The 23,267-nt window shown below is 46.7% G+C and overlaps 1 protein-coding gene across 1 annotated transcript in view; it reads right to left on the bottom strand.

Moving 5' to 3' along the window:
• Positions 1 to 23,267, bottom strand: part of XPNPEP1 (X-prolyl aminopeptidase 1) — a 534,678-nt gene that overhangs the window by 413,027 nt on the left and 98,384 nt on the right. The window contains exons 2-3 of the mRNA XM_086922757.1: positions 14,741 to 14,842; positions 4,854 to 4,978 (exon numbers count right to left, since the gene is read on the bottom strand). Of these exons, the coding sequence (XP_086778883.1) occupies positions 4,854 to 4,970 (117 nt within the window). The 5' untranslated portion in view covers positions 4,971 to 4,978; positions 14,741 to 14,842. The remainder of the gene's footprint in view (positions 1 to 4,853; positions 4,979 to 14,740; positions 14,843 to 23,267) is intronic.

A 23,267-nucleotide genomic window follows, 5' to 3' on the forward strand; every position in this document is an offset into this window, starting at 1 on the left:
TCAGCATGACACTAGTGTTGATAGCTCTGGTCGCGGTGTCAGCCGCGTCCAGTGCACATTTAATAGAAGCATTGGATATCAGCTTCCCCTCTTGGATGAGCATCTCAGCTGCCTCTTTGTATTTGTCTGGCAGGTGCTGCAACAGGGTCTCCAGTGTGTCATAGTGTGCCCTGTCATACCTTGCTAGAAGTGCTTGTGTATTTGAAATGCGCCGCTTGAGCTGCCACCCTTTTCCCTGATGCCTCAAACACCTTAGATTCCTTATCCGGGGGAGGAGCATCACCCGTTGTTTGTGAATTAGCCCTCTTCCGGGCATTAGAAACAACAAGAGAGTCCAAAGGCAACTGTCCCTTGATGTAAGTAGGGTCACTAGGTGCCGGTTTATACTTCTTCTCAATTCTAGGGTTTATCACCCTGGCTCTCGTAGGCTCTTTAAAGATCTCCCCAGACTCTTGACAGTCCTCTCTGAGACGGAAAAGGTGTCAAAAAGAAAGTCCACTTCAATGGCGACGTTTTTACAGCATACATCTGAGTGTCTGGGGTAGAGTGAGGATCACCTGGGTCAGCACCAGCTGCCCAGGGTTCATTGGTTTCATCTGGCTCAGTGTAGACAGGATAGCTGTACTTATCATCATCATCATCATCACCTTCCCCAGTGTCCATATCTGAATAAGTGGGTGAGACATCATGGCCACGTGGAGAAATTGGTTCCACAAGAACAGGAGTCGAAGTGGAATCCTCCATTGGCTGTTCCGGGGCAATTTTCCGCTTATGAAGGGAAAGTCTGCATGTTTCGGCATCGATAAAATGTTCTTGCTGTTCTTCCAACGAAGATTGTCGATGCTTTACGGCCGGGACCACCGTCATCGACTTCGGCACCGAGGACACCTTCTCGGGCACGTTGGTGACCATCCTAGGGGTGAAAGCCTTTGGTGCCACTTCCGGCGGCAACGTGAAGTGAATGGGCGTCAACGCTTTGAGGTTTATCGACAGGCTTCGAAGGTGGAGGATCTTTTGGCCCGACACTTGAGGCCTTGTCCTTGATGCACTTCAGGGAGTCCGCCACTTGCTTGGAGAAAGCGGCGGACGGCTGCGTAGAGTCGACGGAATCCTTCGAGGCACCACTAGACGTGGAATCGTGGGTTTGGCTGCTCTTGGCCTTGTCTTGTCGACGCGGAGTCTCGAGAACCTTCGGATCACCGAGCCCTTTGTCGTGTCGACCGTCTTTGGCGCCGATTTGCTCGGCTCGACTGCCTTCACCTTTGTATTCGGCGTGCCAGACTTCGTCTCGACGCCCTTGAGCTGTTTCTTTGTATCCACAACGCCCTTTTGCTTCGTCGGTGCCGACAGGTCCAAGGGCTTTGATCCGGCCAAAGCAATACGCACTTTTGGTTTCGAGGGGGGCACCAGTGCTTTCACTTGCGGCGAGACCGGTGTCTTCACTTTCGGTTTCGATTTCGCAGGGTGCGGCTCAATAGCAATGTCCGTAGCCGAGCCCGAAGGCGGGGCCGTAGAACCCACTGGAAGATCTTGGGTAAGGCCTAGTGGCGATCCCTCGACCTGAGCCTTTTGAAGCGTTTCGGCCCCAATGTCAGTTTGAGTTAGCTCTTCGCTCGAGCTATCTTCCATGGCCCCAAAGGCCCCATCGTCGTCTCCTACCTCGTCGACGACTTCTTCAGCTTCGAGCATTTCAACGTCCGCGTCGTAGTTGTAGTCGACCTCCGACGCGGGATTCGACAGGTTCTCACTAACTTCCCGGTCAGCTCTCTCATCATCCCCAGCATCGAATATGTTCACAGGCGCCGGTGCAGTCTGCTGGGCCTCATGGCGCGCAGCGCGACGATGCACAAGAGTCTTCTTGGACCGAAATCGTGAACAAGCCATGCAGCTGGCTTCATCATGATCCGGCGACAGACACTTGTTGCACACCGGGTGGACATCGATGTGGGAATACTTGGAGTTGCACACGGGACATCTCTTGAATGGACTCCGGTCCATGATGGTCCGTCGATAAGGTCTTTGGCGTCGACTGGGCCTTCAGCGTCGAAAGCACGCGGCTTTCTGGAATCCGGCTCGGAACTGAGCTGGAAGAATCGGGCACCGCACACAAAACTATACCGATGAGAAAAACTAAAGGCCTTTTGGCCTTAAGAAAGTTTTATATCGATTTCGACTAGAGTGAACCAATATACATCCGAACACAATGGCGGAAAAAAACAATCTGAGGATGGAGTCGATGCCCATGCGCACTGTAGTCCAGGGGAGGAGCCACCTATCTCGTGATACTTCGAAGACTCTTCCAGGACAACAATGTGCGATCATCCGGACCCAACACTAGGCGGCGATCTATGCACAGATATCAATTCAGCAGCCCACATGCCTCGAACCCCTGCCTCACGTTTTGCTAACCCGGAGCTCCTTCTAGCCAAGAGAGCCATAACCACAAGATGGAAGGCCGCTAGAGCCCCATCCTTACAGGAAAGGCACACAGAAATGTTGAAATGGGGTACGGCAGAGAGGGCTGAACTGAAAAGGGAGGAATATAGAGGCCTAAGGAAAACACCGATTTCGCTGAGCTGGTATGCAATGCTAGAAGAATACGCCGAGATAGATATTTTGTCCTACTATGATATGTTGGGGCTGTCACTTGGGGGACTGATCCGTGGGTACAGGACACTTGGGCTCCTTTCATTACCTGTGTGTTATGCTGGGTAAATTAGGGTAAATTAACAGGACTGTGCAGTTCAACTACGACATACTTTGGAACCAAGTTGCAGACACCTATGGATATGGACGATATACAAATGCTATTGTTGGATGATGAGGGCCGAGCAGGCGGGGAGGGAGGGTAACTGTTTTTTTTTGTTGTTAAGATGTGTTAACTACATTGCATCCTGATAGCTTTAACAAATTGCCATCAGTTTCGCTAAACTTGTGATGTAAGCGAGAATGCTGAGAATGATCTGTATCGGCATGTCGTTCGAGACTTAGTTTAATGATGCTGGTCCGCTGTATGTTGCCATTCAAAGACATTGTTAATGTATATTATCCTTCGATGGTTGCAAACTTGTCATACTATGCCATGTGCTTATATGTCCTTATATCGCTTTACAATGTCTGGCTCACTGTTCTGTAAAATCAATAAAAACAAATACAACATTTTTTAAACCAGGACGCGGTACAACCAAGCTTTCAGGTTTAAGTTAAAAGCTGAGGCCAGATGGATCTAGAGACTGGCGAGAGGAGAAACATACCAGAATAGGTTAGCAATCAGGAAGAGACCTTTGACAAAGTAAAAGGTTTTATATTGCTCGCTTTCCTCGCACATACTACCTCATTTACACACACCTTTTTCTACAGTGTGCGACTACAAGGCTCCCCTCGTTTACTCGTCCATGAGGATTTATTGTCCCCAAATTGAAGGAAAGGAGCGGATGTAGATGCATGGTTTGTACACACATACACACATGATCCCCTGTGCAGTGAAGCCCCCTATTGTTATCAAGTTTCAGTGTACATACACGTTTGTAGCCTACACACAGTTGGCACAGCTTATCAATAAGAGGAGACTATTGTTCCTCCTTATGTTTGCATTCATGTCCCTTATGTTTGTTACCATTATTCATTTGTGTCTAAGCGTCTTTTTTCAATTTTAAGTGTGACAGGACCTCATGATTATTATAGGATAAGCAAATCATCGCTCACCAGCAGAAACTTTACACTGGTATTGAATGTGTGTATACTTGAGGTGTGTGAATGCAGTCCAGGATTCATCCGAGGTAAATGCAGGGATCCCAATCCTGATAAAAGCATTGGATCTCTCTAGGTCAATAGTAGGGCTAAAACACATTAAACAACTGGATGCGGTAACAATAAAAACTCTTACGCATCCTATATATTTTTAACCTTCTCATTACAACCAGACTATTGAAGACGGAATCCCTATGGTAGGTGTGCGAGATTTGTATTTCTCCCAGTCTGAATCCTCAACCTCATCTCCTGCAAGTACCCACCACACAGCAGAGTGCCCACCATTAGACGTTTTTTGTGCGAGGACAGGAAGACCCCAGGGGTTTGTGTGAGGTGAATATGTATATATCCCAGACCGAGGACACAAACACTATACTGAATCTCATATGCAATACGTTTGCCTGTTGTGAAAGGCTCTGAGATATATCAAATTTAGGTCTTTAACAATGAAAATGTGCCAAGAGTTATACAGTTGCATTTTGGTGAACAGATCAGTTGTCCAAACCAACAGCAGTAATACTTTTCATGTTGAAGGAACCCCCTCCTTCACTCCATGCTTCTCGAATGTCCCTCCCCCGCACAAGAGCCTTATCGTAGCACAAAGACCCAAGTCTATCAAGCAGGTCTGAAGCGACTAGTCACATTAAAAATTCCAAAAGATGAAAGCAAGTTATTTCAAGCGGTTGCTTTTGAGCAAATTAACAGCTTAATGGGGCTGAGTCGATCTGTAATCCCTGAAGATATTTCTAAACCTCAATGTACTTTCCATGTTTATGCCCTTCACTCCCTCACCATCTGCTGAGGTAGCATCTTTTAAAAACACTATCAAGGCGGAGCAATGAACTAATGCCTATTGTGCACAAGTACAGAGGAAATTGATAAATCCCACATTCTGTTGGAATTTATAATGATTTAACAGGTGACCTCTATGACCAAGGTTATCTATGTGCTTTTAAAACAATTCAGTAATTTATGTAGACCTTTTCTTTATCACAGTACATTAAGGAACTGAAGAAGTGGACAGCAGAGTTGAGCCGAGGAGAAGGGATTGGAAGGAAGATTGGGGGATACGCATGAAGAAGTTAAAAACAAGGAAGATATACCTGGTGGGCATCTCCAGATGGCACAATGTAAGCCTGGATTGGCTCAGTGACTAGTCCAGAATTCTTCATCACTTGCCTCAACTTCCTGAGGAGTTCTGTAGTAACCTTTGGAGACATTTTGATACCTGCAAAATTAAATGCATCTCAGTACCTCACAGATGGGAATATATTCATGTACACAATCACTAACACTCTTACAGAAGCACAGACTTGCTCCCAACTGGGATTCTCTCAAAGAACGTGCATACCTCTAATGTATATGGGGCAGGGCCAAATCGGCAGGGTTTCTTGGCAAGTTTACATACTTCTAGCATTTAAAAGTTTAGAATACAATCTATGGTCTCAGCAGCAGATGACAAGAAAGAACCCACTCATCACAGACACTATGTGTGACATTGCGCTCGAGAAAAGCAAGGATGTAAACACCTCCATCATGGATTACAGATAACTATTCGGTGGAAATGCAGAGAAAACATACTTGCTTTCCCAGGGACATGCATATTAAGTTAAGATGAATAGTACTTTACAGAAGTGTGTATTCAACATGGGCACCTGCTTTGTTTTATATCTGCAAGCGCCTCCCATTGAGGTTTCATTTCTGTGAAATGAGCATTGTGCCAGAATTAATCCTGCCCTGCGTATTTATCCAAGAAGACGCGACCATTTTATAAAACACCTCTTCCCAACTGGAGTACTTTCTACTGGCTAATTAGTAAGTGCTACCTCGTTGGCTAGATGTATAGCGCACCTCCTGTATAACGGAAGTCGATGAAGATACTATGCATAGTTTCTACTGCTTTATATAGTAACTGTACAAACCTCTTAATAGGAAGCAAAAGGTAAACTTCCTCTCAGTAATCTACAGCTCTGTTTGTGCAGCTTGAAAACATATATGCCCTTTTTGAGCAAGGACCTGTAAATGGCAAGGATCAATTTAAGGTAAAGTTGAATGTAATAGCACATGTGGGGAAGTTGAAGATCAGGAACTCATCTCCTTATGTTTTAAAATTATTGAATCCATTGAAAGAACCTAGCTAAACCTTTATGCTGAAATATGAGATTCTTTCTAGATGGAATGTCTTCTTACTACTTAAGGCGGAAGAAAGAAAGACACACAACTTTAGGTGGGTAAATTATGACAGAGACCCTCCAAAGTGGCCATCAATCTTCCATTGCTGTTCAACTACTACATCTGAACACTGGCACGTGTTAGTGAAGTATCAAATACTCATCCAAAATTACTTTTATGCCACTCATATTTGCCAGGTTTAGAGCATGAATCAGAAACCCAGGCCTACAGTACCAAATTCCAACAGCAGGTGTTCCATAAAATGAAAGCTTCACCCAGCTGCATGGGCAAAAACTGAGACTGTAAGGGATTTAAATAGTGCCTGAATACCATGGTGTTAGGGGAGGAGATGGGGAATGCTAGGCTCACAAACAATGCCAAAACTACCAGCCTACCATCATATGGCACAAGGAACTTCAAGTCCCTCTGTCAACATCAAGAAAAGTTAGAAACTTAAGAGCTACCATGGATTCTGAACTATTCTTGATACCACATGCTAACAACGTCACAAAGGTTGCCTTCTATGCACTGAAAACACTACATTGGATCTTCCCAGGCCTTGCATACCAACTGATAGCCATGCTTGTAATCTCCAGGCTCAACTATGCCAACAGCCTACTGCTTGGCACAGTCATTCATTATATGCTAAATACAACTCATTCAAAATGCTGAAGCAAGTTTTCTTATTCACCTTCACGTAAGAGAAAGCAGGACTCTAGTCCTGCAATCATTCTACTGGCTACCTATAGCTAGAAGGGCTATGTTCATCAAGACACTCTGCCTGGTCCACAGAGCCTCCCAAGAGAAGGACCACTATACCCACAAGGTAAAATAAAGCAATACAAACCAAACATCAGACTACAATCCAGGCTTACACTACTTATCATACTACCTTATCATACAAAATCCATAGGAAGCACTGCTTTCTCAGTACAAGGCACCAAGCTGTGGAACTCGCTACTAGTCAGCTTTAGAAGCCCCTGGGAGCATTTACACTTCAGAAGTCAGTTGAAGACTTGGCTATTTCCTTGATAATTGCTCCACCTGCTATCCAGCAATAGAGCCCAGAAAACTGTTGCATACTCAAGCGTAATCCTCGGCTTACATCTGATGAATCTTAAACTCACCCAGCAAACTACTTTCTTCATGAAGGTAAGCAAAACAGGCTGAACTATGGTACGCATTATGTAGTATGCACTTCCATATAGAACAGTTATGGCCCATAATGATATTAAAACTATAATGGGGAGAGGAGTTGGCCTAACGGCTAGGGCGGTCAACCTCAAATCTGGGGAACTGAGTTCGAGTCTAGTCAATGACGCTGAACAACCTGTGATTCTGGGCAAATCACTTAATCTCCTTGTGCCAAACAAAAATTAACGTGTCCTTATGTAATGCAACTGGTGCTAAGTAAATTGCACAGATACCCGATTCGGGTCAAGTTTGCGCTATATAAAACTCTGTAAGACAATAAAATAAAAATAATAATAATATGCAACATCAGCAACAAATTGTAATGTATACTTCTCAAATTCACATAAGACATATCTGCTGTGAGGGTTGTCCATCACCAGCACAGTCCAGCCAAAAAAACAAACATCACCAATTGAAAATGCATGAATAACTGATAAGAACTACCCCACATTACTGGACATTTACAGCAGGTCCCAAATATCTCTAAAATCAGACCGCTTCTTTACATCTCTCAAAGACACTCTGATATGGGATGATAATAAAAATGCCCATCCCAACAGATCTCTCCACTACTTTCTCCCTCCAACCATACCAGCTAAGGACCACAATTGTACACAAAATCTCAGATTGGACAGTGCAGTAACCAGCTAAGCATACTATAACATATGAAATACTACAAAGGGACCTGCAGAGCTGTTCAAAGCTACCAGCGTGCTGAAAACCGTAAAACTATGCGTCCGTCTCTTACACTTCATCATCAAATTCACTCCCGTGCATTGCATCCCATAACACAATAACTATACCCCAGGTATTCATCACACACGATATGAAAACATTTCACACATAGGAGTAAAGAAACCAACAACAAAAAAACAACATGCTTCCTAACATACACCGTACACATGTAGCGTGCTATTTATGCGGGCAATGTCCCACATAGCGGTAGTGAGTGCTCTATAAATGTTGCATTAAATTACAATTCAATAAAACTCTAGAGTGATTAGAGAGAACGAAATGAGACCAATGGAGAGCAGTGCTATGGATGCCAGTCAGAGCCAAGAGGTGAATGGTCAAGACCAGATACGGCACCTGATTATCAAGTAACAATAGGCAGCAACTAGCACTGAATTAGAGCCCTTTTGGGTTGTTCGAGAAAACTAGAAGATTAATGAGGGAGAGGGGGTGCCATTTGGTCACTTGAGTACAGACTTCATTGCAAGTTTGGCAACAGCCAGTAGGAGGGAGATGGATCTAAAGATTAGACGGTTCAAGACAATTCGGTGAAGTGGAACAACAGCTTTTCTAAAGGTTAGTGGCAAATGGCTGACTGAAAGGGAGGAATTCTTCATTCAAGATGTGTGTGTTAGTGCGTTTTAGGTGAAATGAGTCTCCATTTCTGAGGAAAAAGCAGAGCTAGTTTGATAGAGATAAGTAACTAAGGGGTTCGGATAGCACAGGGTGCAGCCAGGCTAGGGGGGTCAAGTGTTAGAAACAAATCAGATTGTTTTTGTTACTTTGGAAGAAAACACTATTGCTGTAGAGCTTTCATAAGGAGTCACCTTCGTAGAGGCAGCAGACGAAAGCTATACATGCCCTTGAACAATTCAAAGAAGGGTTTTCAGCTTTGATCTTCCCTCTATGCCAGTCAGATTTCACTTTGGTGGTGCAACACTCACAATGATGCAACTGCGCTATGTAGGCTGCCTACCAAGCATCACAACAGTAGACTCTTCAGGCCTAATTGATTCAGCGTATAATAATAATTTCTGATCAAACATCAGTGGTAAATTAATTATTAAGATTGCTGAGCAATGGTCCAACCTGGGTGGGATCCGCTCAGCGAAATTTGGTGAAGCCGGGAAAGAACTGTAGTCAGGCTTGCCCTTGGTGTGTATATGCACACCTGGAATGCCAAAAGTTTCTACTGAAGGACAAGAACGAATACAGCTGAAACCAGCTTCAGGTGCAAGTTAAAATGCCTTGCCAGACTCTTTCCATTGAAAAGAGAAAAAAATACAATATAATGAAAGCAAGATATAGAGGAGAAGAGCTAAAAGAGGACCATAGACAATGGAGGGGAGAACCAAGCAATATCTGGGGAGCAAGGAAATAAAATATAGGAGGTTTAGATACAATCTATCCAAACTAAACCCCTAATCAGAAAGTAACAGTAACATTTTCCGAGTCAGCTTTCTCCAGGTTCACCAATGACCTTAAAGAAACGAACATATCAGGACGGAGACACCCAGGGTGTCAGGATATAGAATACACTGCAACATTATCTCAGAAGCAAAGCTGCAGGAAAACAAAACTTTTCATTTTTAATCTGGCCTCCTACTGATTGTTTGCTGACCTCATGGACAGCAAATGGCAAATACTTAACAGGAGATCAATCCTGTTATTTGGCTTGATTTTGCCTTTTGGGGGTTATGAAGGGTGGCAGACACTCTCAGGGATAGAGAAAATGTGCAAATTCATATGCTCAAAAGGTGCCTGGCTCAGAACACCACACGTTAATGTTAGTGAATATTTGTTAAGCGCACTTACACCGGGTGGCTTCATGGCGCTGACCAAAGAACAAAAAGGGGACTAAAGGCGGACTGAGCAAAACTACAGCTGTCTACTATCCCAGGTTATAAGCTTGCCTAAACAGCCATGTCTTAAGGAGCCTCCTAAACTGCATAATGTCAGTGCAGGATCGAATTTCCAGAGGAAACAAATTCCATAGTTTAGGTGCCAAAACCGCAAAGCGGCGGCCCCCCTGACGCACACGTTTGAACTTGGGTACAGAAAGCAAGAAGAGATGAGTTGAGCGGATGGTCCGATTAGGCACATATCTGGATAGCAAGTTTGTGATAAAAGCAGGGCTTTTAGCATATAGGGCCTTAAACACGGTGCAACCTGTTTTAAAGGCACAGCGCTGGAAAATTGGGAGCCAGTGAAGTTTCTGAAGCGCTGGGGTGATTGGTTGTCATCTAGGTTGACGCATGAGCAGCATGGCTGCCTGGTTTTGGGCCAGCTGTAATCGCCTGAGTAAATATTGTGGAATCCCTAAGTATACAGAGTTCGCATAGTCCAAATGCGATAAAACCGTGGCCGTTAAAATCCTGGCCAGGGCGTCCTGAGTAAAGAACCGGTGGATTTTCCTGATCATGCGCATCTGAAAGATGCATTTTGAGATCACACTGCCTACCTGGGATTTCAATGTTTGTTCCTTATCAAAGGAGACTCCCCACGCTTTTGCTGAGCTAGAAGGGGAGGGAGAAGAACCCCACTCCGTGGGCCAATAATGAGGACCCCAGAATTTGCCACTATCCCCGGTCAAGACAAGCTCTGTCTTGCCCGGGTTGAGTTTCAAATGGTTACAATCCATCCACTGTTGTATAAACAGCAGTGTTTCATGGAACTCCGCCACCGAATGATCGGAGCCATCGATCTCTAGGACAACCGCAGGTCGTCTGCATAGTTGAAAACTGTCACATTTCTCAACTTCAGAGATCGAATCAAAGGAGAAATATAGATGTTAAATGAATGAGGTGACAAAGCTGAGTCCTGAGGAACCCCACATGAGATTTGGTGAGGGGAGGCAAGGTGGGATCCCTGACGGACTGCCCGAGACCTGTCATTCAAAAAGGACGACAGCCAGCCGGCAGCCACCCCCTGGACAACTGCCAGTTCGACACGTCGACCAAAATTCTATGGTCAACCGTGTCGAACACGGCTGAGAGATCTAATAATACCAGTGCCCGTGGGGAGCCCCTATCCACATGTTCTCTAAGAGTATCCATTACCGCCACTATGGCTGCTTCCCTTGAATGGGCCGGCCGGAAACCCGCCTGGTGGGGGTCAAGATAACCAGACTCCTCCAAAAAGTCAGATAGACAGTTTGCTACATGAGTTTCCAAGAGCTTTGCCACAAAAGGCAGCAAAGAAATAGGGCGGTAATTGGATAATAGTGTAGAGTCTGCCCCAGGTTTCTTTAATAGGGGGAAAACGATGGCCTTCTTGAATGCCGATGGAACTTTACCAATAGTTAGAGACTCATTCATTAGAGCCAGTATGGAACCAGGAAAAGCCAAAAAGCAGTCATTAAGGATGTGTGGCGGGCAGAAGTCAGATAGGGCTCCTGATTTTACCTTCAGTAGAAGCTTATGGAGAGTTTCCAAGTCGATATTGGGGAATTGACTTATCACAAGAGTGATTTTGAACTGATCATCAGAGCTAGGTACAACCAAACATTTGGGGATATTGTTTTTAATAGTGATAATTTTGTCAATGAAATAATCATTGAGGGAATTACATAATTCCTGTGATGGAACCGCCTTCAATAATATTCTCTCTGGATTAGAGAGTTCATTGACAATATTAAAGATCTTTTGAGTTATTGTTTGAATTGATAATGCGATTAGAAAAGTAAGCGGCTTTAGCTGCCAGAATGTTTTTTTTATACTCTTTCAGAGCATTCACCTAGATCAGTCGTTCTTCCTGTCCATATTTCGCACGCCAGTATCTCTCCAACTTATGTAGCCGCAGCTTCTGATCTTTAAGTTCAGTAGAGTACCATCTGGTTGCATCGGCATGTCGGGTGGTTTTTAATCTGCTAAGAGGAGCATGTTTATTGCTGGCATTCAGAAGCCAGTTCGCGATGTTTGTTTCCATCGTCACTATATTAGGTGCAGCCTGGGGGAGTGTGTCAGCTAGCGAGCTGAGGAAATCACCCTTATTAATGGAATTACATCTTCTAGCAAAACTACCTACCATGAAGTTAGATTTCTCGGCTAACGGGAGCCGTAAGGTGAATTTCAATAGATGGTGATCTGACCAGGTACAAGGGGAAACGATAGGACTGGAAATCTCCACTCCATTCGTCCAGACATGATCTAAAATGTGTCCCTTTTGGGGGGTAGGGGACAGTACTTTCTGGGTGAAGTTCAAATTCATAAGCAGGTCCGTCATTTCGGCCGAGTGTGGGCCCTCCTCAGGGTCTTGATACCAGTAGTTAAAATCACCCAAGAGCAATACCCTGGCGTGATCGATAGCCAGTTTAGCTATCAGTTCACTAAGTTCCAGGGGGAAGGAGGGAGAAGGGAGTGTTATCAGATGGCCTATAAATTAGTACAAAGACAAGGGATTCAAGTTTTATCACTAGGTTGTCAGTGTCTTTAAGGGCGAGGCTAGGCAGGGAGCTAAACCTCTAGTCACTGCAAATAATGGCTGCTACACCTCCCCCTACCTTATTAGAGGAGCTATCTGCATGTATAATGTAATAATTATTGGGGATGGCTGCCAACATGTCCGGACTAGAGTCCTCCGTGAGCCATGTCTCGGTCAGCAATAGAAGGCTGGGGCTGTCTGATATTAATAAGGAGAAGATATCCAGCTGATGCTTGACAAACGATCGAGTGTTCAGATAGTGTACCCTTAAGTCCAGACTAGTTCCTGGCCTGACTTGAGTGGATAGAGTAACGCCAGGGACTATATAGTCTAATAGTTCCGGAAAACAGGTTCTGTTTATGAGAATGTCATTTTTTGACAGCAGATCCAGTGTATGCCTGGTTGGAATCAAATCGATAGAATGCAGGTTTTGTAAAAATGCTGTGGAGTAGGTGATAATCTGGGCATTATGACCGGCCCCTGGTTCCGTCCGGGTGCGGACGGGCGCAGACGGGCTTGCCTTCGGCGCGCCTGTTGCGCCCGTCCGCTGTGCTCCCGCTTACCGTATTGAATTATAAGCCCCAAGTCCCCCCTCTGACACTGCCCACGGGGCGGGGAGAATATCTCACCAGGTAGACTATTGGAGGGTGGTAGGGTCTAGCGCGCTCGCGCCACGTCCCCGATTAAGTAGGGCAGCGTGCTGGCGTGAGGGCAATGAAAACAACTAGACCACACCGTCTCCAAAGATGGCGGTGCCAGTCGAGGTGTATTGAGGGTCAGGGTTCGATTCCCCCACCCGCTCCGAAAACGCCCACCCAAACAAATTCCCACAAAATGTAACGCAAAGATCTAATCATCAATGTTTCAATTTAAAAGCAGTTTCTCAATTTTTAAAAAGCTCGATTCTATGCAAGTTAATCTGCAAATGTTTTGGCAGGAGTAGTGAGCAAGTCACCTAGCGGTAGTTCTCTGGGTCTAGCGCGCTCGCGCCACGTCCCCGATTAAGCAGGGCAGCATGCTGGCGTGAGGGCAATGAAAACAAGTAGACCGCACCGTCTCCCAAGATGGCGGTGCCTGTCAAGGTGTACTGAGGGTCAGGGTTCGATTCCCCCTTCCGCTCCGAAAACGCCCACCCAAACAAATTCCCACAAAATGTAACACAAAGATCTAATCATTAATGTTTCAACTTAAAAGCAGTTTCTCAATTTTTAAAAAGCTCGATTCTATGCAAGTTAATCTGCAAATGTGTTGGCAGGAGTAGTGAGCAAGTCACCTATCGGTAGTTCTCACGTGTAACGGCAGGACCCCTTTAGATGATTGTGGTTGCGAGGAAAAAAGAGCACATCTGGAAAAACGGAAAGGAAGAAAACCACAACCTTGGGCGTTAAGCAGAAAAACAGAACCATCACCTCCACAATAATGATGTGTGTGTGTACTCGTAATGTTATATAGGGTAAGCTCAATTAAAACCTTTCCCTCTTGTAGTCTTGACCCATGGCAAAGGAATTAGGTGGTTTAATAACAGGTAATGGAAAATAATACGAGTAGATTTGTATGTGAAAAGGCCGTACGCAGGTGGCTGTTTGAAGGGGGGCTCTCAGTCTTAACTTTTAGGATCTTTCCTATATAAGCAAAGAATTGCTCTCGTCTAACCTACCCGTTTACATTCAAGCAGGAAGGGCTGGTCAGTCTGGATCTTTTCTTTGATGTGCCACTGTGTCTTGCGACGCTGACCAAGTGCGGCTATGGAGAAAGAAAGACTATGGAGTGGGTAACTCCATCTTTTGCTGTGTTGGATGCACTGGATGAGCGCTTGCTCCATATTTTGCTAAACAGAAAGGGGGGACATCAGCATGCCGCAACGAATCTCCCCAGATTGGTTGAGGAGGGACTCTTGATTTTCAATGTCATTCGTATCATGTTCTCAAATTAATAGATCGTACTGTTTTTATGTACAGCAAAACAGAGGAACTTTGAAAGCAAGAGGCTGTTACCTAATTGCTCCATCACACTACAGTCAACTGTCTCATGGCCAATCATTCTAATCGAAGAAGCGGTCACATATGCCATTTTTGGATGCTGTGGTGCAGCAAATGTGCAGCACCACTGGGGGCACAGTGTGAGGTAGACAGGTTGGCTTCCTATCATAACTTTACATTTTCTTCGCTCATTGGATATGCACTTTAAAACAGAGTAGTTAAAAAGCAACCAAGAGGGCACTTTCCAAAAAAACAAAACAATATCAGCATAAAACATTAAAAAAAAACATGAATTTGCCTTCATTATACACAGCCTGGCTCTATAAACGAATGAAGAACACCTTAGAACCTGGTATATAGGGAAAGCAAGCAGCTTCTGCTAATGAATTTGCACTTATTTTGAAAATAAGCTATGATACAATTACAAGAAAACACAAGAAGTAAGAAATCAATATTTGTTTCTGTATTTATATCTTTTTGTAGCGCCTCACCGTCTGTTTCCTCTTCTGCACGTTCTCAGAGTCTTCAATCCTTGAATGCAGGAGCACATTCACGTTCTACCCTTTACCCCTTCACAGCATATTCATCAGCATCTTCGAACAAGTGAGAGAGATAGTAGTGGTAAGCGGTTGGACTTTACACTTCAATTAATCTTTTCCTGCTTTATCGACTGCAATTCGTGCATGCTGAGCAGGGCAGGTTACCTACCCTAAGGCGAGAGCGTGCTGTTCCAAAGGTCTAATCTGTGGACTTTGCACATACATTTCCTCTACCTTTCTTTTAAGGTGTTTTCACCATGCATATTATGTTTATCTATAATAAACGATATCTTATTATGGGAAATATTTTCCAGAGCCCTCTAAAAAGCACACCGTAATATTTCCCTTGCATCATACCTTTTCAAGGATTGTTTCCCATACTTAAACAGTACAATGATTACTATAAGCCTGTGTGAATTTGATCATGCAATTAAAAGACAACCTTGTATGTTATTAATAGAAAAAAGCAAACAGACGTGAAAAAAAAACAGAATTTGTGCAGCCATTTTGTGGTAAGGTGATTGGAATGCTTAACACATAACAAGGATACTTGACGTACTTGAAGACCACAATTTGCATCCTTTCAGAATGTCCTTTAGAGGAATGTTTTAACTTAGAAATGTAGAGTACGTTAAATATAATCTCTTGGAATCAGCTGTTAATGCTATGACGTTATATAGCACTTTCACCAATGACGAGCCCCAACAGTTGAATCAGGAAGCCAGTAATTCAAAAGATAGGAGCTTCAGCCCCCAGTTATCTATAGTTACTTCATCCACCGCTTACCACAGTGATTCTTCATCCACCACTTACCACAGTGATTCTAGCTCCTATCCAAGCCCAAACACTGATCACAACCCACTACCAGGAACAGTTCGGACGTTGGAAACAACTCAATTTGAGCAGGTTAACTGCAGAGACACTCAAATGACCGACACAGGGATTTGAGAAACAGCTTCTAGTCATAAAAAAACAGGGAAACATCATTTTCAACGAAGGCTTTTCTACGCGTGACGTTTACTACGAGGCACTTACCTCGCAAACGTCTTTTCCACGCGTATGCCTTCAACGCCAGTCTTTGCCACGCATATACGTTCGGGATTGGGGGGTTGGCGGGGGTCGGCTGGGGGAGGGGCTGGGGGGGCTGGGGGGGTCTCCCCCCCAAAAATAAACAAAGGAGCGGGTTAATTAAATTAAAAAAAACGCACTTCAGTACCAACGAGGTAAAAGGAAAGTGCCTCCCCCAAAGACATGCCGTTACGTCAAAATAGCAGTCCTTTTTTAATTTTGGCAGACGTGTTTTGACGCTTGTTTCGATGGTGGATGGAAGTACGGGCTGCTGGTGAAAGACAGGAAGGTGTCAGGTAAGAAAATAATCTTTATTATTTGTGTTTAATGGAAGTTAAAATGCGTGGTGTAATCCATCGTTGCAAATTCCAGCGTGGTAAAGCCACTTGCGAACTAAAATTCGCGTGGTATTGCCATGCGTGGAACTTGTATTCGTGGTAACATCATATATTCAAAAAAACATGCACAAGGGCGTGGCTTGCAGCCGAGCAAGACGGCTGCTGCTTAGGAGAGCTCTGAGGGCACGGTAGACTCCTGCATTAATCCGCCATTTAATCCGGACAATGATTGTACCCTAAAGACTGACACTGATGTCGGAGTGCAGGAGGAGCCTGGGGATCCGACTCCGGTGCTAATCCGTTGTGCGGAACGAAGACTAAAGCGGCCTGACAGCTCTTCTGCAGCCGGGGAGTCAATTTGTCGGTGAGCGCGCCGGTGGGACTGCAGCGCAGAGAACATCGCAGAAGACGGCAGCAAGGAGGCCCTGGAGACTGTGTCGCCGGCGAAGGCTGGTTCCTGCTTCCGCCCGCGGGTGCGCCGGAGTAGAGTGCGCCGCCCCTCCTCCCCCTGGGGTCTGAGTTTGGTGACCTCCGGAGCTGCAACGCGCCTAACACACCCCACAAACGGCGGCAGCAGAAGAGATCCTGCGCCGCGGGCATGTCCGGTGCCTGCGGCGGGGTATGGACGGCCCGCTGGGATGGGCGGGCCGATCTGGACCCCATCTGACGCATCGGAGGCCCAGCGGAGCATGAGGGAGGTGTGCGGCCTACACACGCAAGTGAGGCAGAGTCCTCGATTGCAGTGAGGCCCGGTAGCAGGATTGAGAACTGGGGCGAAAGGCGCCAGATAGTGCAGTAACACCTGACCGAGTGCGGTGCCTGATAGTGCAGTAACACCTGACCGAGAGCGGCGCCTGATGGTGCAGTAACACCTGACCGAGAGCGGGGCAGAAGCAGGTGGCTCATCGGCCTGAGGGGCGTCTGGTACAGACCCCCGCCATTTGGCAGGCAGGCACCCTCAGGTGCATAAGGAGACCTGTGGGCCCCAGCAACAGTGGAGCCCAAATACATGCACCGGCAGAGGCGGAGCTCGTGGACTATACAATATTAGGGGGAGCTGCAGGAGAAGACACACCAAGAATCACCGGCTGTTGACACCCGCGAATTGGGAAGGTGAATCCGTGCAGTGCAGGATACAGGGGTGTTGCGTGGGAGACCCCCCTGGCCCTACATTGCCAATTACAGACTTTCTACCAGCATCCAGTGGCGCAGTGGGATAACCGACAGGCCGTGCGGGGCAGGCGGTCTAGCGACGGCCAGAACCGGATAGTGTGGAGTCATCTGGGCGAGGATGGGGGGCAGGGGTCCACGCAGGACGACCACCCAATCCAAACTGGGTGGCACCGCGGCTAGGGTGACTGACTCCGGAATCTGGGGATCACGGTTCGATCCCCGGCACCAGCGGCAGATTAGCCCAGCACCATGTGACTCTGGGCAATAGCTTGCTTAATCTCCCGGCGGCCCCCAGCGCCTAGAAACCCTTACGGGTGATTGTGCACTTTACAAAATGTGGATTATTATTATAAACTGGACAAATTCACCTACGGAAAGGAATTTTCTCCGCTGCCTGACAGTAAGGACCCTGGAGAGGAAGGTGCTCACAAGGTAACATTGGAAGACATAATGACCGCCCTCACCAGTGTACAATCGACGGTGGAATTGATATCAGCGGATGTCTCCTTCCTACGAGCGGACTTTCAAAAAATGACAGCCAGGGTCAGGGAAGTCGAGCAAGTGATGAAATATCTGTTGAAAGATACTACGGCTCTGATGCGAACGGTAAACCACGTGGAGGCAGAGAACAAACTCATGGCATCAAAGCTGGATGACCAAGAAGGGCGTTCCCGGCGCAACAATGTCAGAATTATGGGAATTCCTGAAAGCGAAGGGAACCCAGCCATGGACTTGTGTGTAGAGGACCTCATAAAATCTAGACTCCAACCCAGGGGACTATCAACCTTTTTTTCAGTTGAGAGGGCCCACAGGGTGCCGGGGGGTTAGCCCAAACCCGGGGCCCCCCTAGACCTGTACTGGCCCGCATCTTCAATTTCAGGGATAGAGACGCTATATTGCAAACTGCAAGAGTGGCTCTGCCGCTACATATCCAGAATTCAGTTGTGTCATTCTTCCCGGACTATACAGCGGCGGTCTCCAAGCGTCGCAGGGGTTTCATGGAGGTCAAGAAAGAACTGAGAGACAGGAACTGCCATAATCGATGCTATTCCCGGCGAGACTACGTGTGGTGGCATATGGGAAAACATGTTTTTTCGACACACCAGAGGAGGCACACGACTGGACTGAGGGATGGCGTCAGGTGGGAGGACCCAAGCGGTCGGAGAGAAACCGGCGACGTCGCAAGATGACTGGAGACCCCGGGGACCTTGGCCAGCAGCAAGAGGAAGAACACCTGCACCAGAGTGAGACCGAAGAGTGAGACTGAGCGAGAACGTTGGACTCTGCGAGTGGGTGAAGTGCGGGGGCACACTAACGGACTTACCTGCACAAACATCTGAGCTGGCTTTTATGTGGGGAAGGACTACGATCGTCCTTGGAGCTCTCACCTCCTACAAGCAAGTACTTTTTCGGGGTTTGGGACTGAGCACTCTGCAAAGTTGGGGAGGGGGCAGTTCTGAGTCCATCTGGCAGGGAGGCAGGGAGGGGGTTTGGGGGGATGGGACAGTTTACATGGTTCTGTGCGTTATTGGTTTTGGTTCTTAGCGGCGATTTCAGGATTGTAGCATTCCCACACATTGACCGACGTATACAGTGCACAGGTACCTCCGTATCTGCTCCCAAGCATTTTACTAGGCATGGCAACACAAACCCCAGCTGATCCCGACTCAGAGTCGTACCTCAAGACCCAAGTGACCCCCCTGTCATTGCTCATGTGGAATGTGCACGGCCTGGGGGACAAAATAAAGAGGGGCCTGGTTCTACAAAGTTTGAAGCGCTGCGCCCCAATGGTTGCCCGGCTGCAAGAAACGCACCTCACTGGTACCGCATGTAAAGTGATGGACAGGTGGGGGTATAAAATGATAGTGCACTCAGAGTTTTCTTCTGGTTCCAGAGGAGTTGGCATTCTGGTGAAAAAACAATCCCCATTTACAGTGCATAAAACAAAAACAGATGATCAAGGCCGATTTGCGGCCCTACTGGGTCAGTGGGAGGGACGGTCTGTCAATATAGTATCAGTATACATTCCTCCCGCACTACATGCGATAGCGCTCCCAGCCCTTAGCGAATTCTTACGTGACCTTCCAGAAGGGAACTTCTGATAGGAGGGGACTTCAATGTGACTATAGATGGTTATCTGGACAGATACCCTGTGAGGGCGCACGTGCCTGACATGTCTCGCCTTCAGGGTTTTCTGGAGGCACTCAGACTTACTGATGTGTGGAGACGGCACCACCCTACGACACAACACCACACCTTCCACTCGGGGGCACATAACAGCCTATCTAGAATAGACTACTTCCTGGCATCAGTGGATAGTCTTAGGAACATTGATGGTATAGAAATCAGACCTTGGGGCATCTCCTACCACTTCTCGGTACTATTGACTTTTTCATATCACCACAAGACTCGGAGGCGTATCTACCTCATTTACCCATGGCTATTTACAGGTCCCAAAGATCAAAAAAGCGGTTGTTACAGCGACGAAACACTACATCAAAGCAAACGCTATGTCGGTCAGCTCGCCGACTACCTTGTGGGAGGCCTATAAAGCTGTCATTAGAGGGCAGGCCATAGTTTCCATTGCAGGACACAAGCGGGAGAAGCAGCAGTAATTACACAACATTGAGCTGGAGTTGCACGAGGCTGAGATGCACCACTCTACTAACCCCACACCAGCTTCATCCCAGACGCTGGGCATTAGGCAGCAACAGTACAGAGACTACCTTAGGGTGGCGGCCATGTCGAGGCTCACGGCCACTAAACATAAAATATACGAGACCGGAGACAAGGCAGGAAAGCTTCTGGCGTGGCTTGACAAGAGGGAGCGGGGTAATACAGGGATGGCACAGATTCAGACGGCGGAAGGACAGATGACGACGGACCCACAGACGATAGTCCGCAAACTTGCACAGCACTTTCAAGGAGTATATACATCATCCTCTACGATGACAATGGAGGATGCGTTGACCTATATTAAAGACATAGCAATTCCTAGGCTCACCACGGAGGCGGCCCTTGAGCTTGAGGCGGACCTCACGGTGGAAGAACTACAAGTCGCGATCCGATCATTGCAACCTGGCAAAGCTGTAGGACCGAATGGTATGCCTATTGAGCTATACAAGAAGACGGCGGGAACTATTGCCCCACACCTACTACACATGTACTCCGATAGCCTGGAGGTAGGTGAACTACCGCTTGATCAGCTGTTATCTACCATAGTGGCAATTCCTAAACCAGGAAAACCTGCTGCAGAATGTACCTCGTATCGCCCGATATCGCTGATCAATGCGGAGGCTAAAATCCTTGCGAAATTACTGGCGATTAGACTAACACCGCATCTTATGACCCTAATTCACCCGGACCAGTCTGGGTTTATGCCGGGCAGGAATACGGCACTAAACCTGAGACGCTTACATGGGTTATGGCCGCAATTCCATATCTTCAAGAGCCAGCTGTTGTGCTCTCCTTGGATGCACGAATGGCTTTCGATATGGTTGAGTGGCCCTTCTTATTCGCAGTGCTTCATCATTTGGGCTTTGGCCCCAGGTTCTGCGCTTGGATTCGCCTCCTTTACGCTAAACCAGTAGCACACGTTGCGGCCAATGAGCACCTTTCTGATGATTTTCCACTTGCAAGAGGAACGCGCCAGGGCTGTCCCTTGTCGCCGCTCCTCTTTGCCCTTGTGCTGGAGCCGCTGGCGGCGTGGATCAGATGGGAGCCAATGATAAGGGGTCTCAGGTGAACAGATGGGTGGGAAGACCGCATCTCCCATACGCGGATGATGTCTTGTTATACTTGGCCTCCCCCATGCGCTCAATACTGGTTCTCCTCAATATCTGTGAGATTTTCGGAAGGGCATCGGGGTACATTATAAATTGGTCCAAATCAATCTTGTACGTCTTACACGGCCCCCCACCGCAACTTCCTGTTGACTGCCCGCTCCAGGTCACGGACAACACGTTTAAATATCTAGGTATATACATTACAGCCAAACCAGATGGCTTCTTCTCAAGAAATCTGGTGCCCCCGTTGGAGCGTCTTAAGAGCGATGCAACACACTGGGAATCGTTACCGCTGACACGGTTGGGCAACACTTTTCAAAATGATGGCGCTAGCCAGGTTTCTATATGCGCTACAGAACACGCGTTTCCTGTACCCCTAGGATATTTAAAAAAATAGCAGCCCAAGTATCCCACCTGTTATGGAGTAACAAACCAGCACGTATAGCTCAGAATAAGTTGACCCATGGGTGGTATGATGGTGGGATAGCACTCCCAAATATAGAACTGTATTACTGGGGGACGCAATTAAAAGTCATTAACCAGTGGATACATGCCCCACAGGTAGACCCCGCATACAGAGTGACAGGTTTCTATTGGGACCAGGAAATATGCTCTCTGCACTTTACAATAAGGGACTCACCTCTGCGTTAATAGGCCCACAAAACACACTGTCACCATATGGCACGCGGCGCAGGCAAAACTGGGCTGGCAAGGGGTTTTAACCGAACTTACTCCTCTTTGGAACACTAAGCGGTGACAGGCCTGTGAAAGGCTCCGCTTCACAGTGCACTGCTGATGCACTTAAGAGTGCGCGTTCAGTAGTGTGTGAACTCGAGTTTACCTACTTTATTTTTCCTTGCAATATTCTATAGCGCGAACTCGACAACATGGCATGAGCACAATTTACATTACAGAAGAACACATTAATTTGTGGTAGGCACGGGGAGACAAAGCGATTTGCCTGGAATCACAGGATATTGAGCTGATGCCGAGATTCGAACGTAGCTCCCCAGCTCTAAAGTTCGCAATTCTAGAACTTGTGGCGGGAGGTGTGTCTAAAAGTGTATGTTGGTGCTGGCCATCAATGAGAGAGACCTGTGCATTTTTCAAATGGGTGGTGAAAAAATATGAGTATGTTGCTGGAGATGTGGGCCGCCGTGCCACCAATGTACTTACCGGTGGAGGGTAAACACCCATTATTCCGCAACTTTCTTTCCACATACCAACACTCCGCATACTTTCATTACGAAAGTACCATGACTCCGCAATGCCATTATAACGCATGGCATTACATTTTATATGCTTTTACCATGCATACATTTACAACGAAATTGGTTGTCAATGCATGAATGGTAAAAGCATGTTTTTTTTTAATGCTTGGATAAGGTAAGTATGGGTATAGGGGTATATGTTTTGGGGTACTGAGGTATATCTATAGAACTGACTGGTGGCACGAGCACGTAATCACGAGCGTGCTGCGCTTAATTGCGTTATTCTGCGAGGCTTGTTGCGATGTTTTTTAAAATCCCATTTTGGTATTTATTTTAGTGTTTATTTTGCCTTCTCCCCTGGTTTTAATACTTGGCCCACTTGCCTGCACTATAATTGGAAACTCACCGCTTTTTCTGCGGGTCCCTTGTAGAGCATCTCCACTTCGGCGGACATCTTGGAGGAGTGAAGGACGCCTGGCGGCGCCATCTTGGCTGACGGTCTAGTCGTCATAAGGACGCTAGACCTTAATTTATTACGGCCATGGTCACGCGCAGCAGGCTCGTCGGATTCTCGCCGGAGTCACGCCGGAGTCCAGCCGTCCAGGCCCAGGCGGGCCAGGGCTAGAACCCATGCTTAATCCTTCAGGGCCCAATATTACTTATACCCGCGAGGATCTTATATCATTACGCCCCCCTAAAATACCTACCTGCAACTACATGTACAGAGGAGCAAAACCTTTCTCTTATTGCAAGGTATGCTGCCCGTCCCGGCAATCTATGGTAAAGAATTCCCTGCAAATGGCCTTGTTGAACTGCAGATCCCTCCCCAGGCACTCCTTAGAAATAATTTTTTTCACACAGGACCATAACTTAGATATCCTGTTTTTAACAGAAACGTGGCTCA

The sequence above is a fragment of the Lissotriton vulgaris genome, chromosome 5 (assembly GCF_964263255.1).
Source record: "Lissotriton vulgaris chromosome 5, aLisVul1.2, whole genome shotgun sequence".
Taxonomy (NCBI): domain Eukaryota; kingdom Metazoa; phylum Chordata; class Amphibia; order Caudata; family Salamandridae; genus Lissotriton; species Lissotriton vulgaris.